This window comes from Oncorhynchus tshawytscha, linkage group LG08 (assembly GCF_018296145.1).
Source record: "Oncorhynchus tshawytscha isolate Ot180627B linkage group LG08, Otsh_v2.0, whole genome shotgun sequence".
NCBI classification, from domain to species: Eukaryota; Metazoa; Chordata; class Actinopteri; order Salmoniformes; family Salmonidae; genus Oncorhynchus; species Oncorhynchus tshawytscha.
In genome coordinates, this window is record NC_056436.1 from 87,499,084 (window position 1) to 87,520,864 (window position 21,781).

Sequence of the window (21,781 nt, forward strand, 5' to 3'; positions counted from 1 at the left end):
GATGTGTTCTTTAGAATCATGAGATGTGTTCTTTAGAATCAGGAGATGTGTTCTTTAGAATCATGAGATGTGTTCTTTAGAATCATGAGATGTGTTCTTTAGAATCATAAGATGTGTTCTTTAGAATCAGGAGATGTGTTCTTTAGAATCAGGAGATGTGTTCTTTAGAATCAGGAGATATAAAAACCTATCGCCTGCCTAAAAGCTCATTTTGTTTTTACAGCCAGTTTTAAACCTTAGGTGATGACAGATGGATCAACATATCAGATTACACCACAAGGTTAATGGATGGACAGTGAGTGGAGTGTCATAGACCCTATAGTGATAACATTTGTGGGGGTTTTCTTCACAATTATGGTCCAGTCAGTTGCAGAAATAAATCGACTCTGCTGTTTGACCCAGTGACGAAATTTCTCTGGGAGGTTAAAATGAGATATTGAACGTGATCATCTTTGTCTCTGACTAAACGTAAACATAGATAATCCAACTTTGACATTGTGACATTGTCTTTTCATGATGTCCGTGGATAATATGATTATTTTGCATATTGCTACTTTGTGGCAAAGTATGGCCCATGTGTTGGTAAATACTTGTCGGTCATCTCATCCTAAGTCTCTTGGACATAAGGCTATACTTTAAACCTTGATGGCTACTGAACTTGACTTAAACAACATAAAGAGCTCTTTTGTACACCTGTCTGACATAGTGATATACCACACCGTGTACCAGATATCCTCTTCAGTCCTGTGGCATAGTAACTTTGGACCAGGATTCAATCTGATCGTGCTTTGCGTACACACCTTTTAAAAAGGCAAAGCCAATTGAGCCGACATCTGCAGCGTTTTACCTTGAATGTGATCTCAGCTAAATGTGGGAACATTGCATTTAACAGATGCACAGTCGACAGCACCATACGGACTGAATCCCTGCCTTACTTTGACAAAAGCACATCACACAGAAACGACTTCCCAGGACCAGCTCCCTCCCAGGTCCTGCTTTCCCCAGACATCTGGGTTCTGAATGGAGACATGGGATAGATCTAACATAACATACATGAACCCTGTTCCCAAATCCTGCTTCTGTTTAGCTCCTCTTGTCTCATAGAGGAGGGGGAGTGTTTTGTTCTTCTCTCCTCTCTTGTAGAGGAGGGGGGAGAAAGGGGGGCGTTCTCCTCTCTTGTAGAGGAGGGGAGAGAAAGGGGAGTGTTCCATTCTTCTCTTCTCTCTTGAAGAGGAGGGGAGAAAGGGGGGGGCGTTCTCCTCTCTTGTAGTGGAGGGGAGAGAAAGGGGAGTGTTCCATTCTTCTCTTCTCTCTTGAAGAGGAGGGAGAAAGGGGGGGCGTTCTCCTCTCTTGTGTCTGTATATTCTACCCTGTTCCAGTCCTCTCTCTCTTTAGGGGACCGATCTCAAATGGCACCCTATTACCTAGTTAGTCACCTACTTTGGTGCACTATCTAGGGAATAGGGTGCAGTATTGGGACAAAACCTGGGCTAGCACTCTCCGTCTGAGACCAGGAAGATCATAGCTTCCTGTTTGCCAATGTCGGCCATGACGGTGGCCAGCTGGTTCAGGTTTCCGCTGTGGAAGTGTTGGGCCTCCCACAGATCCAGAATCACACTGGTGGGACTCGCCTTGGACGCAAAGAAACTCATGTGCCTGGAGGAGGAGGAGGAAGAGAGATATTAATTTGTTATTTATTTGATATCTTATAAAGTGAATTGATCCAGTCATGTTGTCTCTTGCCCTATGTTGAAGTGTCCTTCCCCCAATACTGTGTGAACCATCAAGTTACTGACGTACTCTGTGTTCCTCTTCATCCCTACTATACAATACAATACTACACACTATACTACACAACATACTACACTATACTACACACCATACTACACTACACACCATACTACACAGCATACAATACTATACAACACACTATACTACACTATACTACACCACACAACATACAATACTATACAATACACTATACTATACGACACTATTCTACACACCATACTATACTGCACACTATACTACACAACACACAATACTATGCAGCACACTATACTATACTACACAACATGCAGTACTATACAACACACTATACCTCACACCATACTATACTACACAACATGCAGTACTATACAACACACTATACTACACACCATACTATACTACACAACATGCAGTACTATACAACATACTATACTACACACCGTACTATACTACACTATACTACACCGCAAGCAGTACTATACAACACACTATACTACACTATACTACACACCATTCTATACCATACTACACACTATACCACACTATACTACACAGCATACTATACTATACACTATACCATACCATACACCACACTATATTTTACTACACACTATACCACACACTATACTGCACTATACTACACTACACTATACTACACAACATGCAGTACTATACAACATACTATACTACACACCGTACTATACTACACTACACACTATGCTACACTATACTACACGCCATACTATACCATACTACACAACATACAATACTATACAACATACTATACTACACACCGTACTATACTACACAACATACACTACTATACAGCACACTATACTACACACCATACTACACTACACAACATACAGTACTATACAACACACCATACTACACTACACACTATACCACACTATACTACACAGCATACTATACTATACACTATACCATACCACACACCACACTATATTTTACTACACACTATACCACACACTATACTGCACTATACTACACTACACTATACTACACACTATACCACACACGATACTACATTATACTACACTAAACTACACACTATTCTACACACTATACTACACAAAACTACACACTATACTACACCATACCACACACTATAGTACACACTATACCGCACACTATACTACACAACATACTATACTATGTACCACACCACACCATACACAATACTATACTACACTACACACTACACTATGCTACACTACACACTATACTACATTGCACACTATACTACGCTACACGCTATACTACGCCACACACGATACTGCGCTATGCTACGCTACACACCATGCTACGCTACACACTATACTACACTACTACGCTACACACTATGCTACGCTACACACTATACTACACTATGCTACGCTACACACTATACTACACTATGCTACGCTACACACTATACTACACTATGCCACATACTATACAACCTTATGCTGCACACTATACTATGCGCTATACCACAATGTGCTACATACCATACTACATGCCTTAATGTACCATACTACACAGTATACAACACTATACTACACATTATACTACACACCACACTACACTATACTACACTATACTACACCACACACTATACTACCCACTATACTGCATTATACTATGCAACACACAACACTATATAAACACTATACTACACAATACTAGACTATACTATGCAACACACTACACTATACTACACACTACACTATGCTACACCACACACTATACTACACAATACTACACTACACTATACAACACCACACTACACATTATGCTACACATTACACTACACTATACTACACCACACCGTATACTACACACTATACTACATGATACTATACTGCACTGTACTATGCACCACACTATACAACACTATGCTACACATTACACTACACTATACTACAGATTATACTACATGATACTATACTGCACTGTACTATGCAGCACACTACACTATACAACACTATGCTACACATTACACTACACTATACTACAGATTATACTACATGATACTATACTGCACTGTACTATGCAGCACACTACACTATACAACACTATGCTACACATTACACTACACTATACTACAGATTATACTACATGATACTATACTGCACTGTACTATGCAGCACACTACACTATACAACACTATGCTACACATTATACTACACTATACCATGCAACACACTACACAGTATACTACATGATACTATACTACACACCACCCTACACATTATACTACACCACACTACATGATACTATACTACACTACACTATGCACCACACTACACATTACACCACACAATACTGCACCACACACTATACTACATGATACTATACTATGCACCACACTACACCATACAACACTATACTGCACATTATACTACACACCACACTACACATTACACTACACTATACTACACCACACACTATACAACACTATGCTACACATTACACTACACTATACTACATGATACTATACTGCACTGTACTATGCAGCACACTACACTATACAACACTATACCATGCAACACACTACACTATACAACACCACACTACACATTACACTACACTATACTACACAGTATACTGCATGATACTATACTGCACTATACTACACACCACCCTACACATTATACTACACTATACTACACCACACACTATACTACACAGTACTACATTATACTGCGCTGTACACTATACTATGTTATTCTACACACTGTACTACACTATACTACACACTGTACTATACTATACTTAAGCAATACAGCCCGAGGGGGTGTGGTATATGTCCAATATACCACGGCTAAGGGTTGTTCTTAAGCACGACGCAACGTGGAGTGCCTGGACACAGCTCTTAGCCGTGATATATTGGCCATATACCTCAAACCCCCAAGGTGCCTTATTGCTATTATAAACTGGTTACCAACGTAATTAGAGCGGTAAAACTGTTATGTATTGTCATACCCGTGGTATACGGTCTGATATACTACAGCTTTCAGCCAATCAGCATTCAGGGCTGGAACCACCCAGTCTATAATATACGATGCTTCTGCATTCCTTCCCCTTTTGCATTTCATTATAAAAATGTCCATTAATCCAACATAAATCACTGTTAAGGATTTTTTTTATCAATAATGACTAATTATGTATACATTTCAATCAAGACTGAATAATCAGAATACTATTATGTTACTGTATAGATGTATGAAATTTCTTTTTAATCCTAGTACTGAATATAATGTGTGTAAATATAATCAAGAATTATAACAATGACTGTCTGTTCCTTGGTAGAAATGAATGAACTTATAGGCAGACTGGCTAGAATGCTTATCTACACAGGGAGACCTTGGCTCGGTCATAAATTATATTAAATTGTTGGGAGACGATGTGGGAAGGCTTGAGAACTATACTGCCTTTATACCAGAGTGGAGAAGAGACGGGACAGTTCGAAAACTAATGACGTCATTTTAAGTTTATAACCTGTGGTAAACTGTATCGTGTTCAGTACTCTCGAGAATAAACGCTGCTGATTGGTTTAGAGACTGGTCTCCGTCCATTTTATGCAAATAAGGGTCGTACAAATTCTTAGGAGTGGACAGAGTGTTAAATTGAATTAGTTAAATAAAACATAAAGTAATTTAATTCCTGTAACAATCACACATAAAACCTTTTAATAAATCCCATAAAGAACGTTGACATTTAAGTAGGAAATGACCTTTTCTGCTTCCAGGCCTTGACCTTTCAGATCAAACCCCGAAACCAATCAATAGGCCTAAATACAGTGACCCCACTGTCCCTTCCTCACATGTTGCTTGCATCCCAAATGGTACCCTATTCCCTATATAGTGCACTACTTTTTAACGAGAGCCTTATTAAGGGACTCACTATGGACCCCGGCCAGAAGTAGTGCACCGTATAGGGATTGAATAGGGTGCGGTTCGGGACGCAGGCCAGTCCTTCAGCTCAGTAGTGTATGTGATGTTGGAGGATGACAGCTGCTAGTATCTTCCTCCCAGAGGTATCTGGAGTGGCTTGTTCCATGTAATGGCCTTTTTCTGATCCTCTACTGTCTATGGATTTAAGGGTTGTTGTGTACCACTTCAAGCTGGGGGGGGGAACTAGCCTAGAGGTTGGGGTAAGAGGGTTGGGGGTCAGAGTGTGAGGAGATGTTGAGGGTAGAGGAAGACCAGCAAGCCTTTCAAGTCCTTCAGCTTCACCTTGAGAACGGTTGGATAGGGAGCACAGCTAGACTTTTGTAATTCTCCACTCTCTCCTGCTACCCTACTGCAGTGAAAATCACTTCAATGGAATGACAAAGTGTTCAAAGCTTGTATGTGAGTGTGTTTAGACATCAAACAGACAGGCAGGCAGGTGAGAGCAGGTACTGTATTGTATTCTACGGTAACACATCACCTCACCATCCCAGCCGACATACAGGGCCACAGCTAACGGGGCCACAGCTAACGGGCCCACAGCTAACGGGGCCACAGCTAACGGGCCCACAGCTAATGGGGACACAGCTAACAGGCTCACAGCTAACGGGCCCACAGCTAACGGGCCCACAGCTAACAGGCCCACAGCTAACGAGGCCACAGCTAACAGGCCCACAGCTAACGGGCCACAGCTAACGGGCCCACAGCTAACGGGCCCACAGCTAACGGGCCCAGCTAACGGGCCCACAGCTAACAGGCCCACAGCTAACGGGCCACAGCTAACGGGCCACAGCTAACAGGCTCACAGCTAACGGGCCCACAGCTAACGTGCCCACAGCTAACAGGCTCACAGCTAACAGGGCCACAGCTAACGGGGCCCACAGCTAACAGGCCCACAGCTAACAGGCTAACGGGGCCCACAGCTAACAGGGCTCAGGCTCACAGCTAACGGGGCCCACAGCTAACAGGCTCACAGCTAACAGGGCCACAGCTAACGGGGCCCACAGCTAACGGGGCCACAGCTAACAGACCCACAGCTAACGGGCCCACAGCTAACGGGCCCACAGCTAACGGGGCCACAGCTAACGGGCCCACAGCTAACAGACCCACAGCTAACGGGCCCACAGCTAACAGACCCACAGCTAACGGGCCCACAGCTAACGGGGCCACAGCTAACAGGCTCACAGCTAACGGGGCCCACAGCTAACAGGCTCACAGCTAACAGGACCACAGCTAACGGGCCACAGCTAACAGGCCCACAGCTAACAGGCCCACAGCTAACAGGTCCACAGCTAACAGACCCCCAGCTAACGGGCCCACAGCTAACGGGCCCACAGCTGAGTCCATGATGGTAGTAAACTGTACCAGAGAACCAATATGTGTAAATTGTCATAAAGAAAGGACTGTGTGGAGATTACAATGTGTTTTTTAAATTACAGGGTGAAACATCAGCTTACAGTATCTGGTGTACTGCAGAAACAGCCTTTCACATCACACTGTTCTGTATAGTAGAGAGAAACAATCAAATATTGACGTTTGATGTTTTATCGATTGGTCACGTTTACCTCTGCCTGCTGGTATTCTTACACACACACACACACACACAGCATGTCTTAGACTAGCTGCAGGCTACGTGCATAGGATCCATCCATGTTAGATGGATTAAAACCCCTTCTATCAAAAGACGGAAAACACGGACATACCGATCCCAGACTGCCCCTTTAAGATCCCAGACTGCCCCTTTAAGATCCCAGACTGCCCCTTTAAGATCCCAGACTGCCCCTTTAAGATCCCAGACTGCCCCTTTAAGATCCCAGACTGCCCCTTTACCTGACAGAAGACACGTTCCTTTAAGATCCCAGACTGCCCCTTTACCCGACAGAAGACGCTCCTTTAAGATCCCACACTGCCACTTTAAGATCCCAGACTGCCCTTTTAAGATCCCAGACTACTCCTTTACCTGACAGAAGACACATTCCTTTAAGATCCCAGACTGCCCCTTTACCCGACAGAAGACACGTTCCTTTAAGATCCCAGACTGCCCCTTTAAGATCCCAGACTGCCCCTTTACCTGACAGAAGACACGCTCCTTTAAGATCCCAGACTGCCCCTTTACCTGACAGAAGACACTTTAAGATCCCAGACTGCCCCTTTAAGATCCCAGACTGACACGTTCCTTTAAGATCCCAGACTTACGATCCCAGACTGCTCCTTTAAGATCCCAGACTGCTCCTTTAAGATCCCAGACTGCTCCTTTACCAGACAGAAGACACGTTCCATTAAGATCCCAGACTGCCCCTTTACCAGACAGAAGACACGTTCCATTAAGATCCCAGACTGCCCCTTTACCTGACAGAAGACATGCTCCTTTAAGATCCCAGACTGCCCCTTTACCTGACAGAAGACGCTCCTTTAAGATCCCAGACTGCCCCTTTACCTGACAGAAGACGCTCCTTTAAGATCCCAGACTGCCCCTTTACCTGACAGAAGACACGTTCCTTTAAGATCCCAGACTGCCCCTTTACCAGACAGAAGACACGTTCCATTAAGATCCCAGACTGCCCCTTGCCCCTTTACCAGACAGAAGACACGTTCCATTAAGATCCCAGACTGCCCCTTTACCTGACAGAAGACGCTCCTTTAAGATCCCAGACTGCCCCTTTAAGATCCCAGACTGCCCCAAAACCGACAGAAGACATGTTCCTTTAAGATCCCAGACTGCCCCTTTACCAGACAGAAGACACGTTCCTTTAAGATCCCAGACTGCCCCTTTAAGATCCCAGACTGCCCCTTTAAGATCCCAGACTGCCCCTTTACCCCCTTTAAGATCCCAGACTGCCCCTTTAAGATCCCAGACTGCCCCTTTACGATCCCAGACTGCTCCTTTAAGATCCCAGACTGCCCCTTTAAGATCCCAGACTGCCCCTTTACCAGACAGAAGACACGTTCCTTTAAGGGAACTAAATGGGAATGGATTAGGTTGAGGCAATCAGGGCTAATTGGACCTGTACTGAGCCAATCAGGGATAATTGGACCTGTTCTGCACCAGGCCAATGTGTAATTAATGAAGGTAAATCCAGCTGATGAAACAAGTGTACGTAATAGACATCATTACCAGGAGGAAGTTACATTGGAAGGTAATTGATCAGAGTTTTCTCTCTGACTCTTTCCTGTTTAAAAGAAGCCTGATTTAAATGAGAAAGTTACTGGGCCAAATTAGCTGTGTAAAATAATGTTAAATTGGAGAGGCATCGACTCTGTCCCAAAGCAATATAGAATCTCTGTACCTAGGCCCAGTCCCAAAGCAATATAGAATCTCTGTACCTAGGTCCAGTCCCAAACCAATATAGAATCTCTGTACCTAGGCCCAGTCCCAAAGCAATATAGAATCTCTGTACCTAGGTCCAGTCCCAAACTAATCTTTTAGCCCAAAACATAGGGCCTTGTTCACTCCCCCTAGGGTTATGTTTAGGGTTGGGGTTAAGGTTAGTTACCTGTCCTGTTTGAGTCTCTAGTTTAGGGTCTGTGGTTAGGGTTAGTTACCTGTCCAGTTTGAGTCTCTGGGCCAACAGTCTCCAATCGGCCCCGTTGGGACAAGGTTAGGGTTAGGGTTAGGGTTAGGGTTAGTTACCTGTCCAGTTTGAGTCTCTGGGCCAACAGTCTCCAATCGGCCCCGTTGGGACAAGGTGTATCCAGGCTGCTGCAGATCTTCTGCCTGATGAGATAGGGGATCTGGAAAGCACTGGGTCCTGCTAGAGCTGAGCCACTAGGGTTATTGTCCATCAGCAGGAACTCCGGGTCCAGGGGTCGACTGTCCTATAGGGCCAGAGGAATGTAGAAAGGGTTATATAGGAACATATAGAGATAAACACAAAGAGAGAGTTCACAGCCAAACACAGCCTGTTTAGCTACGAGCCATGAACTATATAGTCCAGGAGACTGCTGTCTTCTTAGGTCATGTGAACCAAATAAAAACAGGATTAGAGTATAGAGAGTAGCAGTCGCACGCACACGTACTAAATAACTGTATATTGTTATGAGTCAGAAAAGAGTCCCATCTCTTTGGATAACATATCAACACCTATCCTGGAGAGGCACATTGTGAAACACATCGTATGTGACCTGAGTGTTACCTTGGCGATGTTGAAGTCGAGACCGAAGCTCTGTCCCTCTCCCTCTACCTGCCAGACACACAGCTGACAGGTGAGCTCACAGGTGCTGAGGTTGAGCCGCTCCAGGGTGAAGGTACAGTGGAGGAACCGCTGGGAACCGTTCCAGATGTGGTAGAATGGGATCTCCTAGAGGACAAGAACACCACATGGACCACTATAAAAGGTTTCAGATGTGGTAGAATGGGATCTCCTAGAGGACAAGAACACAACATGGACCACTATAAAAGGTTTCAGATGTGGTAGAATGGGATCTCCTAGAGGACAAGAACACAACATGGACCACTATAAAATATTTCAGATGCGACTAGCTGCCCCGTGAGAGGGTATGAGGGTATGAGAGGGTATGAGAGGGTGAGAGGGTATGAGGGTATATGAGGGTATGAGAGGGTATGAGGGTATGAGAGTATGAGGGTATGAGAGGGTATCAGCAGGAGCGTATCATTATCTTAGTTGACTTATATTAATGGAGAAAGACAGGTACCCAAATATCCTGGTTTGTAAATAAGTAGATGTGCCGGTCGTTGAGTTGGATAGTTAACATTCTGAGAGAGAAAGTAAAGCAGGTCTCTATTCTGAATGGATTATGAATACATGAAGCTCCCGTAACTTTTTCACCCCAAATATCTTTTTAAAGTGACTAGCTTTTAATAGCAGAACTAGAGCAGAACTTTGTGATACCGAAGCTCTTTATAAACCAGTCAGGTACCAGCTGACTGTCCGATAGAATTTATTCATGACTAAAACTTTCTCCATCACACCCTGTTGCTCCATATTCATGTCTCAGAGAAGCACTGAGGTAAGGCAGAGGTGCAGTACGTCAGACAAAATGAGACCGAAACTCCCAGAGGGGTAAGGTGAGAGAGAGGGGGGGTAATAGAGAGAGATAGAGAGAGAGGAGGCGGGGGTAATAGTGAGAGATAGAGAGAGGTATTAGAGGTAGAGAGAGAGGAGGCGGGGGTAATAGTGAGAGATAGAGAGAGGTATTAGAGGTAGAGAGAGGGGGGTAATAGTGAGAGATAGAGAGAGGTATTAGAGGTAGAGAGAGAGGGGGGTAATAGTGAGAGATAGAGAGAGGTATTAGAGGTAGAGAGAGGGGGTAATAGTGAGAGATAGAGAGAGGTATTAGAGGTAGAGAGAGAGGAGGAGGGGGGTAATAGTGAGAGATAGAGAGAGGTATTAGAGGTAGAGAGAGAGGGGGTAATAGTGAGAGATAGAGAGAGGCATTAGAGGTAGAGAGAGAGAGGGGGGGTAATAGTGAGAGATAGAGAGAGGTATTAGAGGTAGAGAGAGAGGGGGTAATAGTGAGAGATAGAGAGAGGAATTAGAGGTAGAGAAAGAGGGGGGTAATAGTGAGAGATAGAGAGAGGTATTAGAGGTAGAGAGAGAGGGGGGGTAATAGTGAGAGATAGAGAGAGGTATTAGAGGTAGAGAGAGAGGGGGTAATAGTGAGAGATAGAGAGAGGTATTAGAGGTAGAGAGAGAGGGGGTAATAGTGAGAGATAGAGAGAGGTATTAGAGGTAGAGAGAGAGCAGGCGGGGGTAATAGTGAGAGATAGAGAGAGGTATTAGAGGTAGAGAGAGAGGGGGGTAATAGTGAGAGATAGAGAGAGGTATTAGAGGTAGAGAGAGAGGAGGCGGGGGTAATAGTGAGAGATAGAGAGAGGTATTAGAGGTAGAGAGAGAGGGGGTAATAGTGAGAGATAGAGAGAGGTATTAGAGGTAGAGAGAGAGGGGGTAATAGTGAGAGATAGAGAGAGGTATTAGAGGTAGAGAGAGAGGGGGTAATAGTGAGAGATAGAGAGAGGTATTAGAGGTAGAGAGAGGGGGGGTAATAGTGAGAGATAGAGAGAGGTATTAGAGGTAGAGAGAGAGGGGGTAATAGTGAGATAGAGAGAGGTATTAGAGGTAGAGAGAGAGGGGGTAATAGTGAGAGATAGAGAGAGGTATTAGAGGTAGAGAGAGAGGGGGGTAATAGTGAGAGATAGAGAGAGGTATTAGAGGTAGAGAGAGAGGGGGTAATAGTGAGAGATAGAGAGAGGTATTAGAGGTAGAGAGAGAGAGGGGGTAATAGTGAGAGATAGAGAGAGGTATTAGAGGTAGAGAGAGGGGGGTAATAGTGAGAGATAGAGAGAGGTATTAGAGGTAGAGAGAGAGGGGGGTAATAGTGAGAGATAGAGAGAGGTATTAGAGGTAGAGAGAGAGGGGGGTAATGGTGAGAGATAGAGAGCAGTAGGGCAGACAAATCCAGGGCCTTCACCAAGCATACAATATATGCTAACTAGTATCTAACCATTCATATATACTAACTAGTATCTAACCATACAGTATATACTAACTAGTATCTAACCATACAGTATATACTAACTAGTATCTAATTATTCATTTAAACTAACTAGTATCTAACTATTCATATATACTAACTAGTATCTAACCATTCATATATATTAACTAGTATCTAACTATTCCTATATACTAACTAGTCTCTAACTATTCATATATACTAACTAGTATCTAACCATTCATATATATACTAACTAGTATCTAACTATTCATATATACTAACTAGTATCTAACCATTCAGTATATATTAACTAGTATCTAACCATTCATATATACTAACTAGTATCTAACCATACAGTATATATTAACTAGTATCTAACTATTCATATATATATTAACTAGTATCTAACTATTCATATATACTAACTAGTATCTAACCATACATATAAATTAACTAGTATCTAACCATACAGTATATACTAACTAGTATCTAACCATTCATATATACTAACTAGTATCTAACTATTCATATATATTCACTAGTATCTAACCATACAGTATATACTAACTAGTATCTAACCATTCATATATACTAACTAGTATCTAACTATTCATATATACTAACTAGTATCTAACCATTCATATATACTAACTAGTATCTAACTATTCATATATACTAACTAGTATGTAACCATTACCAGTAATTTCCCCTACAAATCAGCTGGGCTAGACAATCTGGACCCTCTCTTTCTAAAATGATCTGCCGCAATTGTTGCAACCCCTATTACCAGCCTGTTCAACCTCTCTTTCATATTGTCTGAGATCCCCAAGGATCCTGTTACAGACCTATATCCATCCCTGCCCTAGACCCAGTCATCCATCCCCCTCTTCTGTTACAGACCTATATCCATCCTGCCCTGGGTTACAGACCTATATCCACTCTATACCCAAACTGTTACAGACCTATATCCATCCTGCCCTGCCTCTATACCCAAACTGTTACAGACCTATATCCATCCTGCCCTGCCTTTCTAAAGTCTTTGAAAGCCAAGTTAAAAAACAGATCACCGACCATTTTGAATCCCACCGTACTTTCTCTGCTGTGCAATCTGGTTTCCGAGCTGGTCACGGGTGCACCTCAGCCACGCTCAAGGTCCTAAACGATATCATAACCGCCATCGATAAAAGACAGTACTGTGCAGCCGTCTTCATCAACCTGGCCAAGGCTTTCGACTCTGTCAATCACCGTATTCTTATCGGCAGACTCAATAGCCTTGGTTTCTCTAATGACTGCCTCGCCTGGTTCACCAACTACTTCTCAGACAGAGTTCAGTGTGTCAAATATATATATATTTTAATTTTTTTTATTTCACCTTTATTTAACCAGGTAGGCTAGTTGAGAACACCTTTATTTAACCAGGTAGGCTAGTTGAGAACACCTTTATTTAACCAGGTAGGCTAGTTGAGAACACCTTTATTTAACCAGGTAGGCTAGTTGAGAACACCTTTATTTAACCAGGTAGGCTAGTTGAGAACACCTTTATTTAACCAGGTAGGCTAGTTGAGAACAAGTTCTCATTTGCAACTGCGACCTGGCCAAGATAAAGCATAGCAGTGTGAACAGACAACACAGAGTTACACATGGAGTAAACAATTAACAAGTCAATAACACAGTAGAAAAAAGGGGAGTCTATATACATTGTGTGCAAAAGGTATGAGGAGGTAGGCGAACAATTACAGTTTTGCAGATTAATAACACTGGAGTGATAAATGATCAGATGGTCATGTACAGGTAGAGATATTGGTGTGCAAAAGAGCAGAAAAGTAAATAAATAAAAACAGTATGGGGATGAGGTAGGTAAAAATGGGTGGGCTATTTACCGATAGACTATGTACAGCTGCAGCGATCGGTTAACTGCTCAGATAGCAGATGTTTGAAGTTGGTGAGGGAGATAAAAGTCTCCAACTTTAGCGATTTTTGCAATTCGTTCCAGTCACAGGCAGCAGAGAACTGGAACGAAAGGCGGCCAAATGAGGTGTTGGCTTTAGGGATGATCAGTGAGATACACCTGTTGGAGCGCGTGCTACGGATGGGTGTTGCCATCGTGACCAGTGAACTGAGATAAGGCGGAGCTTTACCTAGCATGGACTTGTAGATGACCTGGAGCCAGTGGGTCTGGCGACGAATATGTAACGAGGGCCAGCCGACTAGAGCATACAAGTCGCAGTGGTGGGTGGTAGAAGGTGCTTTAGTGACAAAACGGATGGCACTGTGATAAACTGCATCCAGTTTGCTGAGTAGAGTGTTGGAAGCAATTTACTAGATGACATCGCCGAAGTCGAGGATCGGTAGGATAGTCAGTTTTACTAGGGTAAGTTTGGCGGCGTGAGTGAAGGAGGCTTTGTTGTGGAATAGAAAGCCGATTCTTGATTTGATTTTCGATTGGAGATGTTTGATATGAGTCTGGAAGGAGAGTTTACAGTCTAGCCAGACACCTAGGTACTTATAGATGTCCACATATTCAAGGTCGGAACCATCCAGGGTGGTGATGCTGGTCAGGCGTGCGGGTGCAGGCAGCGAACGGTTGAAAAGCATGCATTTGGTTTTACTAGCGTTTAAGAGCAGTTGGAGGCCACGGAAGGAGTGTTGTATGGCATTGAAGCTCGTTTGGAGGTTAGATAGCACAGTGTCCAAGGACGGGCCGGAAGTATATAGAATGGTGTCGTCTGCGTAGAGGTGGATCAGGGAATCGCCCGCAGCAAGAGCAACATCATTGATATATACAGAGAAAAGAGTCGGCCCGAGGATTGAACCCTGTGGCACCCCCATAGAGACTGCCAGAGGACCGGACAGCATGCCCTCCGATTTGACACACTGAACTCTGTCTGCAAAGTAATTGGTGAACCAGGCAAGGCAGTCATCCGAAAAACCGAGGCTACTGAGTCTGCCGATAAGAATATGGTGATTGACAGAGTCGAAAGCCTTGGCAAGGTCGATGAAGACGGCTGCACAGTACTGTCTTTTATCGATGGTGGTTATGATATCGTTTAGTACCTTGAGTGTTGCTGAGGTGCACCCGTGACCGGCTCGGAAACCAGATTGCACAGCGGAGAAGGTACGGTGGGATTCGAGATGGTCGGTGACCTGTTTGTTGACTTGGCTTTCGAAGACCTTAGATAGGCAGGGCAGGATGGATATAGGTCTGTAACAGTTTGGGTCCAGGGTGTCTCCCCCTTTGAAGACGGGGATGACTGCGGCAGCTTTCCAATCCTTGGGGATCTCAGACGATATGAAAGAGAGGTTGAACAGGCTGGTAATGGGGGTTGCGACAATGGCGGCGGATAGTTTCAGAAATAGAGGGTCCAGATTGTCAAGCCCAGCTGATTTGTACGGGTCCAGGTTTTGCAGCAATAGGAAGGCCTATTGTCCGGACCACTGGCAGTCTCTATAGGGGGTGCAACAGGGTTCAATTCTCGGACCGACTCTTTTCTCTGTCTATATCAACGATGTCGCGTTTGCTGCTGGTGATTTTCTAATCCACCTCCACGCAGACGACACCATTCTGTATACTTCTAGCCCTTCTTTGGACACTGTGTTAACTAACCTCCAAACGAGCTTCAATGCCATACAACACTCCTTCCGTGGCCTCCAACTGCTCTTAAATGCAAGTAAAACTAAATGCATGCTCTTCAACCGATCGCTGCCCACACCTGCCCGCCCGTCCAGAATCACTACTCTGGACGGTTCTGACCTAGAATATGTGGACATCTACAAATACCTAGGTGTCTGGTTAGACTGTAAACTCTCCTTCCAGACTCACATCTCCAAACCAGATTAAATCTAGAATCGGCTTCCTACTTCACAACAATCCTCCCAGCTGCCCACTGCACTGAGGCTAGGTAACACGGTCACCACTGATAAATCCATGGTAATAAAGGTGTCTGGCTAGACTGTAAACTCTCTTTCCAGACTCACATTAAGCATCTCCAATCCAAAGTAAAATCTAGAATCCACTTTCTATTTCGCAACAAAGCATCCTTCACTCATGCTGCCAAACATATCCTAGTAAAACTGACTATCCTACCGATCCTTGACTTCAGCGATGTCATTTACAAAATAGCCCCCCAACACTCTACTCAACAAACTGGATGCATTCTATCACAGTGCCATCCGTTTTATCACCAAAGCCCCATATACCACCCACCACTGCGACCTGTATGCTCTCGTTGGCTGGCCCTCACTACATATCCATCGCCAAACCCACTGGCTCCAGGTGAGCTATAAGTCTTTGCTAGGTAAAGCCCCGCCTTATCTCAGCTCACTGGTCACCATAGCAACACCCACCCGTATCACGCGCTCCAGCAGGTATATTGCACAGCCGCCTTTCCGTCTAGTTCTCAGCTGCCAATGACTGGAACAAATAGCAAAAATCTCTGAAGCTGGAGACTCACATCTCCCTCACTAACTTTAAGCACCAGCTGTCAGAGCAGCTACCTGTACATAGCCCATCTGTAAATAGCCCATCTGTAAATAGCCCATCCAACTACCTCATCCCCATTACTGTTATTTATTTTTTTGCTTCTTTGCACCCCAGTATCTCTACTTACACATTCATCTTCTGCTCATCTATCACTCCTGTGTTTAATTGCTAAATTGTAACTATTTTGCCACTATGGCATATTTATTGCCTTACCTCCCTAATCTTACTTCATTTACACATAGACTTTGCTATTGTGTTATTGACTGTACGTTTGTTTATTCCATGTGTAACTCTGTGTTGTTGTCTGTGTCACACTGCTTTGCTTTATCTTGGCCAGGTCCCAGTTGTCAATGAGAACTTGTTCTCAACAGGCCTACCTGGTTAAATTAATTTGAAATTATTATTATTATTTTTTAAATTCAGAGGGGAGAGCAGCTGCAGAACTCACATGTGGCCAGATGGGGGCACTGTGACCCAGGCGGACAGGAGAGGAGCAGGTAAGAGAGAGAGAGAGAGAGAGAGAGAGGAAGTCTTCAGCAGCCCAGAGAGGGAAGTCATCACTGAGAAGAGACTGACTCCTGTCCTAAATTACACCCTATTCCCTCCCGAGTGTGCGCAACAGTCTAAAGGCACTGTATCTCAGTGCAAGAGGAGTCACTACAGTCCCTGGTGTGATTCCAGGCTGTATCACATCCGGCCGTGATTGGGAGTCCCATAGGGCGGCGAATAATTGGTACAGAGTCGTCTGTGTTTGACTGGTGTAGGCCGTCATTGTAAATAAGATTTTGTTCTTAACTGACTTAGTAAAATAAAGGTTAAATAAATGATAAAATAATAATATTGCACTACTATTGACCAGGGCCCATAGGGTGCAATCTGGGACTCAGGCTCTGTCTGTTCTAGTGTATTGTGCTTCTGCTACTGCTGCTGTTTGTTTTGGCACAAACACAGTATTCTCGTTAGGGACCTGCTGCTCTCAGACTAGGAGAGTTAGAGCCAGGAACTCACAGACACAGTATTCTCGTTAGGGACCTGCTGCAGGAGAGTTAGAGCCAGGAACTCACAGAGACTAGGAGAGTTAGAGCCAGGAACTCACAGACACAGTATTCTCGTTAGGGACCTGCTGCTCTCAGACTAGGAGAGTTAGAGCCAGGAACTCACAGACACAGTATTCTCGTTAGAGACCTGCTGCTCTCAGACTAGGAGAGTTAGAGCCAGGAACTCACAGACACAGTATTCCCTTTAGGGACCTGCTGCAGGAGAGTTAGAGCCAGGAACTCACAGAGACTAGGAGAGTTACAGCCAGGAACTCACAGACACAGTATTCTCCTTAGAGACCTGCTGCTCTCAGACTAGGAGAGTTAGACCTGTGTACTTTCTCTCTCTCTCTCTCTCTCTCTCTCTCTCTCTCTCTCTCTCTATTTAATTATCTCTCTCTTGGTTCCTCCCTCCCCTCTCTGTCTTTCTGCTACCCCCCTCTCCTTATCCAGCTGTAGTAGGCCAAGCAAATGTGACGGAGAGGAGAGGGGGAGGGAGTAGGAGAGGAGAGGTGGAGGTAAAGGAAAGAGGTGGAGGGAGGGAGGGGAGAGAGAGAGAGAGAGAGAGAGAGAGAGAGAGAGAGAGAGAGAGAGAGAGAGAGAGAGAAAAGAGGAGCTGTTGAGAGGCTCCAGGAGTCAGGATGTGAAGGTAGTTCCAGGTGTATTAATACACTCTTCTATATTTGATCTGAGCTCCCTTTGAGAGAGGCTCCTAGTAGAATCAATCAGACAGGAGCTGTGGAGGCTGACACACACACACACACACACACACACACACACACACACATAGTCCCCCCTCTCTGAAGGCACGGCATACTGATCCACTAAGCCTGAAGCAAGGCCACAATGGTTTTTAGGCAGAAGTCATGCAGTCCCTGACTCTCTCTCCAACTCCCTCTATCCTAGAAATATTTCAAATGATCAACGGAAGATAAACCCGAACAACTTTCAATTAAAACTGCCCCAAAACCTGAACATTTCTGAAAAAGGACCACGAAGGGATCTTTATCTCAGGCAGCATTGAAGAGATATTTGTGTCTCTAGCCATTTTTTTTTTAAATGTGGTCAAAAGGCTTTGAGAACCTCATGTTGATTCGTTAAACCACTCGTGTACATTATAGTCAGATAAATGACTCAAATGTACTAGTTACCAAACACAGAGATAATGTCTGTGTCCCAAATTACATCATATTCCCTATGTAGTCCACTAAGGGGGCCATATAGCTCTATATAGGGCAGGGAGGACCAGGGGCTATAGGGCTCTATATAGGGCAGGGAGGACCAGGGGCTATAGGGCTCTATATAGGGCAGGGAGGACCAGGGGCTATAGGGCTCTATATAGGGCAGGGTTGACCAGGGGCTATAGGGCTCTATATAGGGCAGGGAGGACCAGGGTCCATATAGCCCTATATAGGGCAGGGAGGACCAGGGGCTATAGGGCTCTATATAGGACAGGGAGGACCAGGGGCTATATGGCTCTATATAGGGCAGGGTTGACCAGGGGCTATAGGGCTCTATATAGGGCAGGGAGGACCAGGGGCTATAGGGCTCTATATAGGACAGGGAGGACCAGGGGCTATATGGCTCTATATACGGCAGGGTTGACCAGGGGCTATAGGGCTCTATATAGGGCAGGGAGGACCAGGGGCCATATGGCTCTATATAGGGCAGGGAGGACCAGGGGCTATATGGTTCTATATAGGGCAGGGAGGGCCAGGGTCCATATAGCCCAGTATAGGGCAGGGTTGACCAGGGGCCATATGGCTCTATATAGGGCAGGGAGGACCAGGGTCCATATAGCTCTATATAGGGCAGGGAGGACCAGGGGCCATATAGCTCTATATAGGGCAGGGAGGACCAGGGGCCATATGGCTCTATATAGAGCAGGGTTGACCAGGGGCTATACAGCCCTATATAGGGCAGGGAGGACCAGGGGCTGTAGGGCTCTATATAGGGCAGGGAGGACCAGGGTCCATATAGCCCAGTATAGGGCAGGGTTGACCAGGGGCCAATATGGCTCTATATAGGGCAGGGAGGACCAGGGTCCATATAGCTCTATATAGGGCAGGGAGGACCAGGTGCCATATGGCTCTATATAGGGCAGGGAGGACCAGGGGCTATATGGCTCTATATAGGGCAGGGCTGACCAGGAGCCATATCACTCTATATAGGGCAGGGAGGACCAGGGGCTATATGGCTCTATATAGGGCAGGGAGGACCAGGGTCCATATGGCTCTATAGGGCAGGGGCAGGGAGGACCAGGGTCAGGGTCCATATAGCTCTCCTATATAGGGCAGGGTTGACCAGGGGATATATGGCTCTATATATGGCAGGGAGGACCAGGGGCTATATGGCTCTATATAGGGCAGGTTTGACCAGGGGCTATATGGCTCTATATAGGGCAGGGAGGACCAGGGGCTATATGGTTCTATATAGGGCAGGGTTGACCAGGGGCTATATGGCTCTATATAGGGCAGGGAGGACCAGGGGCTATATGGCTCTATATAGGGCAGGGAGGACCAGGGGCTATATGGCTCTATATAGGGCAGGGAGGACCAGGGGCTATATGGTTCTATATAGGGCAGGGAGGACCAGGGGCTATATGGCTCTATATAGGGCAGGGTTGACCAGGAGCTATAGGGCTCTATATAGGGGCAGGGTTGACCAGGGGTTAGGGCCATGGGGCAGGGTTGACCAGGGCTATATGGCTCTATATAGGGCAGGGAGGACCAGGGGCTATATGGTTCTATATAGGGCAGGGTTGACCAGGGGCTATATGGCTCAGGGCAGGGACCAGGGGCTATATGGCTCTATATAGGGCAGGGAGGACCAGGGGCTATATGGCTCTATATAGGGCAGGGAGGACCAGGGGCTATATGGCTCTATATAGGGCAGGGCGATTTCCAAAAACAAAACAATTAATTTTAAGTCGGGGTCTCAACTTATTGAGTACTGGAACATACTCATGCTGTTGTCCATCAGCAGTTTTTCTCTTGTTTTGTCACTCAATTTGCCCATGTCTGCAACAAAAACGTGTAAATTGGTAAATGCGTCTAGCCAGTTATTTAAACTTGTAGTAATCTTTGCAAAATTCACTCCTTTCATATCACTGCAAACATTTGCCTCTACCCTATGGCAAAATGTGTAGAATTGCATTAAATTCGCTGTAAAACTGCACATTTTTCTCTCCGCCCAACGGCAAAATGGGTAGAAATGCAGGAAATGAACTCTGAAACTTCAATGTTTTCTAGCCGCTGTCAAGAGAGGGTCCGCTGAAATGCTTTTGCTTGTGGGATAGGATCCCCCTCTGATGTTGTTGGTGTAGTATCTTAAGAGGCTTCTTAGATTGACGACACCAGACACAAAAGTATGTTTTTGTATTTAATTGTCCTGTTCGTTTAAGAATTGATCCATGTCCACGGATGGAACTGAAATTCGAGCTCGGATCTGATCCACGTGTCTTCTTTATTCTTTGTCTACTTCTAATGATCATAGTAATAGGATACTGGTCCTAAACAATCCTCAATGGATTGAGCTGGAATACATTTAGGATCAAACCCATAGTTTTTTTTGTGTGTGTGTGTGTAGACATCGTCTCCAGGTGAGAAACTTCGGAGTTTGACTCTATTGTCATGATTCTGTTATTGATTCCATTGCTTTTGTTGTATTTTCACTTTGTCGTCTGGCCTGATGAGATCCAAGGTTGACCTTTAACCTCTTTGACATCAGCATTTCTGCAGGTGACAACACCAGTTGTGGTTTGAGGAGTAATCCTGTAGCTCAAACAAGAATCTGGGCACCTTCATCTCAATGCTGGGCCCTTTGCATCTTCCTCATCCCCTCCTTCAAGGTCTGAACCGCGCGTTCTGCTACTCCGTTTGAAGATGGGTGAAAAGGGGGCCGACGTTACACGCTGAATTCCCTTTTGTTTCATGAAACTTGTGAATTCAGTGCTTGTCAAACAAGTAGCATTGTCGCTAACCAACATTTGAGGCAATCCCATGACACTGAAGCTTTGTCTCAACTTCTCAATCGATGTGGACGTGTTCATGGGGTAAACATCCCATCCACTTTGAATGAGAATC

At 44.8% G+C, this 21,781-nt stretch overlaps 1 protein-coding gene across 1 annotated transcript in view; it reads right to left on the minus strand.

Annotated features, from left to right (window-relative positions):
* Positions 1-1,483: 1,483 nt before the first annotated feature.
* The window catches only part of LOC121847038 (netrin receptor UNC5A-like), a 275,293-nt gene continuing 254,995 nt past the window's right edge, over positions 1,484-21,781 (minus strand). The window contains exons 13-15 of the mRNA XM_042326336.1: positions 9,860-10,024; positions 9,358-9,542; positions 1,484-1,656 (exon numbers count right to left, since the gene is read on the minus strand). Of these exons, the coding sequence (XP_042182270.1) occupies positions 1,491-1,656; positions 9,358-9,542; positions 9,860-10,024 (516 nt within the window). The 3' untranslated portion in view covers positions 1,484-1,490. The remainder of the gene's footprint in view (positions 1,657-9,357; positions 9,543-9,859; positions 10,025-21,781) is intronic.